General features: G+C 45.5%; 1 protein-coding gene across 1 annotated transcript; it reads left to right on the top strand.

The window, feature by feature from the left end:
- Window positions 1-5,483: 5,483 nt before the first annotated feature.
- Window positions 5,484-7,542, top strand: LOC125580360. Its single transcript, XM_048744723.1, has 3 exons — window positions 5,484-6,138; window positions 6,216-7,184; window positions 7,260-7,542. The coding sequence occupies exons 1-3, from the start codon at window positions 5,518-5,520 to the stop codon at window positions 7,425-7,427; spliced, it is 1,758 nt and encodes a 585-aa protein (XP_048600680.1). The 5' UTR covers window positions 5,484-5,517; the 3' UTR covers window positions 7,428-7,542.
- The last annotated feature ends 12 nt before the right edge of the window (window positions 7,543-7,554 follow it).

Below are 7,554 nucleotides of genomic sequence, written 5' to 3'. Positions count from 1 at the left end.
ACGGATTGGATGATGGACGCAATGCAAGATCTTTGTATGGATGACCTGGACAAAGGAAGTAACATGGACCAGAGAGTGGCTTAGGTTGAAAGAAACGTGCAGCACTCTCTTGGAGGTAAATGTTATCCCTTGGTGGCCGTTCAAAACAAGTGAGCATATGCAATGTTCATGTTAGTCTAAGGGAGACGCTACATGGCTAGTACATGAGTGGGCTTGTGATCAGATGGATCAGCTTGGACTCAGTGTAAGTCAAGGTAGGATTCTTTAAGATTGAATGAATGGAATGGATCAATTCCAAGAGGAATTGGAAACACGATGTTAAGTATCTTAGTATGATGAGGATTGAGGTATACTATAAACACTTTTGTGAATGGTATGGGACGTTCACAAATGTGTGATGCTTTGGAGAATGGTATGGGACATTTTCCAAATGTGTGATCAAACCGAGATCCTACTCATCTAAGTACTTAATGATCGGTGGTGATCTTGGATAGGCCGATGCCTATAGATCTGATTGTGGTGATCTTGGATAGGCCGATGCCTATAGATCTGATTGTGGTGATCTTGGATAGGCCGATGCCTATAGATCTGATTATGGTGATCTTGGATAGGCCGATGCCTATAGATCTGATTATGGTGATCTTGGATAGGCCGATGCCTATAGATCTGATTGTGGTGATCTTGGATAGGCCGATGCCTATAGATCTGATTGTGGTGATCTTGGATAGGCCGATGCCTATAGATCTGATTGTGGTCATCTTGGATAGGCCGATGCCTATAGATCTGATTGTGGTCATCTTGGATAGGCCGATGCCTATAGATCTGATTATGGTGATCTTGGATAGGCCGATGCCTATAGATCTGATTGTGGTGATCTTGGATAGGCCGATGCCTATAGATCTGATTGTGGTCCCCCTCAAGTATCATGAAGTGATCTTGGGCATGGACTGGTTGGGAAAGTATCGGGCAACTCTAGATTGTCACCTGGGAAGGGTGCAACTTGAGAACGAGTTTGGACCCCGATTAAGTACCGAGGAATCAAGCCAACCTCTTGTAGTTTGGTGGTTTCAGCAGTCCAATAGAACGGATGCTTGGAAATGGTTGTGAGGCCTTTTGGCTACCATTTACACTGATGAGGTTGTAGGGGCCTGTGACCCAGAGGGTATACCGTTGGTTCGGGAATTTCAGGATGTGTCTGGGGCACTACAGGGCATTCCCCCTGATAGGGCTGGCCCATTCATCATTGAATTGGAACCTGGAACGGCCCCATTATCTAAAAGTCCATATAGAATGGCACCAGCTCAGATGGCAGAGCTGAAGAAGCAACTTGAGGAGTTGCTTGAGAAGGGGTTCATACACCCTAGTGTATTGCCTTGGGGAGCACCAGTTCTTTTTGTGAAACTGAAAGATGGTAGCTTCAGGCTGTGTATTGATTGAGACGGTTGAGTCCCTGAGTGGACCAGAACCGTAATATGATCAAGTCCGGTAAGGGACGAGGATCAGGACACGACCTACTCGGAGATGGACCTATGGTCGGAATGCACGGTCGAGTCCTTGAGTGGACCAGGACCGGAACATGAACACGTCCTAAATGGACCAGGATCGAAATATGACAAAGTCCAGTGATGGACAGAAGTAAAGTTAAGGCGGTTTAATCTAGTAGAGACTAAGATCGCAATATGGCCAAGCTGGAAAAGGCTGTGGTCGGTTAAGGGATGATCCAGTACGATTAGGCTGGGATCATGAACCCTTGGTGTCTGTAAGGACATAAGGAAACAAAACAATCTGTTAGGACTTGTGGTACAACAAGCGGCCTAAAGATTGGAACGAGTTCATTAAGACTTGACTGATACATTGAGTGGCTTGGAGATTGGGTAAATCTACTAAGACTCGGGTATGCAGTAAGTTCTTAGGGACTGAAGATGATCTAGTCATGGACTAGGGTCAGAGAGTAAAAGACTTGGTGTCTACTAGGACCGCAACCTGGAGAGTTGGGTCAGTGACACAAGTCATGTCTTTGTATGGGTGTTTGATGGACCATTTGATAAGATTTTGGGTTAAATCATTATCAAGTGGGGGAGACTTGTTGTGTATATGATGACCAGGACGTGGTCAGTGAGAAGGAACAAGGTGGGAGATGCAACGAATTGGTTAGAAAGAACCAATCGAGCATGCTCCATGTTCCGGGTACAAAGGAGTTCGTATGGAACCTTTGTCATGAGACAAGAGGTTAACACCACTGGATTCGAGGACGAATCCTTCGTAAGTGGGGGAGACTTGTCATGTCCCCGATCCTGGATAGGATCGTCATGACGGACTGCGGTGCGAGGAAACGCACCAGTCAGGTCATATGACCTAAAGACAAGTATATCATGGCCTGAAGGTAAGTTCAAGGGTATCAGGAAGCTAAGTCATAGCTAATCCAAGAAGGAGACAAGCTCAAAGGAGCTGGACAAGCGAGCTGGTAGCTGGACAAGATCCAGGTGAAGCTCGATGAAGTGAGTGATCAGAATGGATCATGGGAAAACTAAGTCTAGGTCTGGAAATTGACCAAGGGACTTAGAAGGATTGAAGAAGATAAAGGAAACAAGCTGGACACAGTGTATAACAGCTGGGCGAAGCAGTAAGCAAGCTCGACCAGCTAGGTGAAGTGTAGTGCAGCTCAGTGTAGCTCACTGAAGAGTGTGTCAGCTCCCTGAGCTAGATGGACTAGCTCACTCAGCTGGGACAGCTGGGGATCAGCTCAACTCAGCTGGACTGAGTGTTCAAGTCATGGGCAGTTGGGCCGGGTCTGGACAGTGGCCGGGCCATGTGGGTGACCCGTGTGTGCCGATGGGCTGTTGGGCTCTTGGGATTGAGTCAGGGGCATGGGCAATCAGTCTGGGCCTTGTTTGGCCTTGTCCAGGAGTGGATTGGCAGTTCCAGGGCGTGTGGTAACTGCCAGAGGCGAAAGGGTGTGATCTGGACCATTGATTTAAATCAATGGCCAGGATTGAAACCGAAGGGATGGTTAAAAAGTAACCACCAAAAAGTAACCACCCCTTCTTCTATAAAAGGGGGGCAAGTCCGTGCCTTTGCAGGCACACCAGGGCTTCCTTATACACCCTGAAACACAAAGAAAACCAGAGAAAAAGAGAGAGAGAGTCGGATTGCTCCATCCAAGATCAAGAGTGGTGTGAAGGCAGCAAAGATGCAGTTTTGTGGGCAATCACAAGGGGAGTTGAGAACGACCCTTTGATGGTGATTGATCATGGATGATCATGTCCTAGGCTTCCTCTGTGCCCTGGGAACACACTCAAATGGTCAGGAGGGAAGGGAGAAGGCCGGACTCCAGTCTCAATGGCATGAACAGCCTTAAGGGCAGATGTGTGTAGAAAGGCAGTTTCGTGGGCACTGAAGAGGGAAGTGATGGACGACCCTGTGAGGATGTTTGATCATGGATGATCACATCCTGGGCTTCCTCTGTGTCTTGGGAACACACGCAGATAATCAGGAGAGAAGGGAGAAGGCCAGACTCCACTCTTACAGGCCAAGACAGCCTTGAAGGCGGATGCAGTGTAGAAACTGGTTTCATGGAAGTTCCATGGATGGGAAGTTGGTGCGACCCTTGAATAGATCTTATCAATACTGGAGGTATGTGATAGGACAATGATGGAGGCGTGCCCTGGAGGAGCATGGCCGTCCATGATAAGGGAAGGCACATGATCTAATCAGATCATGTATAAGGTAACCGGTTTTATGATTACCTTTTGAATTACAATTCTGTTGACTGTGGAATTGATCATGGCCAAGTATGGCACGTCCTTGAGGAATATATATATTATGAATGATTATGGTGTAGTCTGTTGGATCAGACTTGATGACATTAAACCATGGCCTTGGCCGGTTAGGAGAAATCCTCCATGGCCTTGGTTTGGAAGGTATGATCGGATCTCATAGTTCCTGAAGGACTTGAGGGGATCTGATGATTGATTCTTCTTAGTGGGTATTTATAATGAATTATCATGATTTTTATTGGGTTTTATCTAATTGATTTAGAGATGGTCAGTTTGGCCGGTTTGGCTGTTCGTGGCCGAGATCTCTAGGATCGAGGCCGGTTCTGCAAATTCTGATTATGGCATTCTCTTAGTTGGGAATTATCATGAATTTACATGAATTTTATTTAGTTTTTGGATCACATTTGAAATCGGCCAGATTTGGGTTTAATGAGAAAATGATCGGTTAGTTATGGAACCAGCCATGCAATGATAGATCCTTGTGTTAGGTTATCGGATCATATGCTTGTGTATTGTGAAATGTTTGTCACTTATGATTATTGATCATAAGGAATGTTAGTTATCAACCTTGGGTTGGTAAGCTATGTGCAAAGCATTGGCTATGTTTTTGGAGCAGGTTTGCTTGCGGTCGAAATTGCACCTGAGGGCATATTGGGGTCAGATCCTTGTGTTAGGATATCTGATCATATGTTTGTGTGCTGGAACATATTGTCACTTATGATATTGATCATAAGGAATTGCTGGTTATCAACCTTGGTGTTGGTAAGGCAGGCCGTGTGTGATCTGATCATGGGTAAGGATGGACGACCTGATCCTTGGATGATGGATCAAGGTGTCTGATCTGATTGATCAAAGGATGCACCGGTGGTAAGAGCAACACTAATCAGGTTCAGTGGGACATGGTTCCATGACTGATTAGGAAGTGTGAAGACTCATCAGTTCTGAGTCATGTGGGGTGGTTGGTTGATTGACTCAGGATCTGATGGGCATTGTTAGTCCATGAGCTGGACTTGGTATCATAAGTTGATAAGGCAAAAGGATGTGGGACAGTGCATGAGCCGGTAAGGGCCAGATGCATGTCCTTAGCTGTTTGAAGACTTCTCAAGGGTTACTTATGTCTGTGGGGATGGTTGGCTGAATGACTAAGTACCCAAGGGAAGAGTTTATGCAGGTATAAGGGAGTTGGACGAGTGGACGGGGAGCTGGGCAAGGCTACCTCGCAGCTCGATCAGCTGGTTTATGAGTTCATTCAGCTAGTGTAGCTGGGCCGATGAGCTAACAAGCTCCGTAGATGTGGCAAAGGTATGATCTAGCAATGTTGCATAGATCTAGATAGAATGGTTAGGGGAATGGAACCTCAGATTTGTATGCCTTGATTTGGGTTCGGGATCGACCTTGGAGCTAGCTCGCAGTTGTGTTTACTGACCAGTAGCTGAGGTGATCTGACCAGACAAGTGTTAGATTGGATTTAGTCCAATGGATGATAGATGTTATTCCGCTGTGCATAAGTTGAAAGGATCTAGCTAGGGAATGACTAAGGTAGTCTTGAGATAGGATCTGAGTTAGCCCTCGCCAATGGGCGATATTTTAAATAAAGGGCAAAATTTTTAGAGGTTCGGTCTGGGTATGGACTGAGCGACGTGAGGCATCGACCGCGGCCTAGTCGGCCGGGATCGGGTCTTACAAGGCTCCTTGTCCCTGGATGGTTTATTGTTCGTATGATAGGAGGAAACAGAAGTTGATGGTAAAGACATACGTCAATGACCATAAGTGTGAGAGGACAGGGTTTTCCAAGATACTTAAGAGGTCAGCAATTGCAAGTCTATTTGCTGAGAGGTTAAGGCTGAATCCTAAGCTCACGGCAAAGGAGATACAGGCTGAGATATTGAGGGAGTATAAGATGGAAGTTTTAGAAAACTCATGCATTAAGGCCAAGACGAAGGTGATGAAAGAAAGGAGGAAGACCCATGAGGAGCATTTTGATAAAATCTGGGATTACCAAGCAGAGATATTGAGGAGCAATCCTGGATCAACCATGGAAATTGAGACCATACCAGGAGCCACGGTTGGAAGCAAGCAGCGGTTCTACAGACTCTACATGTGTTTCCAAGCACAAAAGGAAGCATGGAAGAAGACTTGTAGGCCTGTTATTGGCTTAGATGGAGCCTTTTTGAAATGGGACATCAAGGGACAGTTGTTGGCTGCGGTTGGAAGAGATGGAGACAATAGGATTGTCCCTATTGCTTGGGCTGTAGTGGAGATAGAGAATGATACAAACTGGGATTGGTTTGTGAAGCGTTTGGCCTTGGATTTGGGATTGGAAAATGGGAACGGCTTTGTTATAATGTCTGACAAACAAAAGGTAAACACTTTGCTTTCATGATACTCAATGAATGTTTGATTCTTGTTTCTGATTTCTTTTTTTTTTTGATCCTGTAGGGATTAGTGAAGGCAGTTCATACCCTCCTTCCAGAAGCTGAGCATAGACAGTGTTGTCGCCATATCTATGAGAACTGGAGGAAAGGTGGAAAAGATCTAAGGTTACAGAGGTTCTTCTGGTTCATTGCAAGGAGCTACACTCCTGGTATGTTCAACTACAACATGGACGAGCTTAAGAACTATGATCCTGGCGCACATGCATCTCTGATAAAGACAAAGCCAGAGACTTGGTCTAGAGCTTTCTTCAAGATAGGCTCCCACTGCAATGATAATCTGAACAACTTGTGTGAGTCCTTCAACAAGACCATCAGGGAGCCTAGGAAGAAACCTCTGCTAGACATGTTAGAGGAGATAAGGCGCCAATGTATGACTAGGAACTACAATAGGTCTAAGATGGCTAAGGACAGGAAGACTAGGTTCACCCCGAAGACACATAAAGAGTTAGACATGGTTGAGAAGAAGTCAAAAGAATGTAGTCTGCGTTGGGCAATTGGGCCAGAGACTGAGGTGGAAGATAGAGACCAGTCATATGTGGTGAATTTGGAGAATGAGACTTGTGCATGTCGAAGCTGGCAAATGAATGGTATTCCATGCATCCATGCTGCTAAGGTCATCCTTGGCGTGGGAAGAAAACTCTCTGAATTTGTTGCTCCTTTCTACACAACCTCTAAGTGGCGTGAAACCTACAGTTTTGGGATCAGACCTGTAAATGGGATGATAGAGTGGCCTCGGACCAATAGATTAGGTGTGATTCCACCACCTAATCGAAATGGCAAGCCTGGTAGGCCTAAAAACCATGATCGAAAGAAGGGAACCAATGAGACAGTGTCTACTACCAAGCTGAGTCGTGCGAACAGGGTAATGACATGCTCTAATTGCAAAGAAGAAGGGCACTACAAGAATACATGTCGGAAGGCTTTTGTTGAGAGCCCACCTAAGAAACCAAGAGGCAGACCAAGGAAATATCAGGTCAGGGTCTTAGTTTCTATCTCATTGTTTTTTAGCTCTCGGTAATGTGTCTAACAATTCATTTATATGTTGCAGGGACTACACTTTGGCGAGTCACAAGCTCAATCCTCAGAAGCTCAAACCTCACAAAATCAATCCTCACAAGCTCAAGCATCACCATGGGAAGTTCCTCAATCTTCAGAAGGTCAATCCTCACAAGCTGAAGCATCACAGACAGCATCGTGGGGAAGATGGTTTTTTTAGATGCTTGTGTGTTGTTTATGATGGTCTCTGTCTGAATGCTTTCGTTGTCTGTTGTTTATGATGATGTCTCTGTCTGAATGCTTTTGGAACAAGAACTACCTTTTTCTTTCTTCTCTTCGTGCTGTTT

The sequence above is a fragment of the Brassica napus genome, chromosome C1, assembly GCF_020379485.1.
Source record: "Brassica napus cultivar Da-Ae chromosome C1, Da-Ae, whole genome shotgun sequence".
Lineage (NCBI taxonomy): Eukaryota > Viridiplantae > Streptophyta > Magnoliopsida > Brassicales > Brassicaceae > Brassica > Brassica napus.
The sequence above is the reverse complement of the archived record's forward strand: the minus strand, read 5'-3'. Positions and strand labels throughout refer to the sequence as shown.

What these genes read in the sequence shown, in the direction of transcription:
- LOC125580360 (XM_048744723.1), top strand. Translation starts at nt 5,518, where the DNA reads ATGGTAAAGACATACGTCAATGACCATAAGTGTGAGAGGACAGGGTTT. An exon ending in TAATGTCTGACAAACAAAAG is followed by an intron (nt 6,139 to 6,215) that starts GTAAACACTTTG and finishes TTGATCCTGTAG; the next exon opens with GGATTAGTGAAGGCAGTTCA. An exon ending in GCAGACCAAGGAAATATCAG is followed by an intron (nt 7,185 to 7,259) that starts GTCAGGGTCTTA and finishes TATATGTTGCAG; the next exon opens with GGACTACACTTTGGCGAGTC.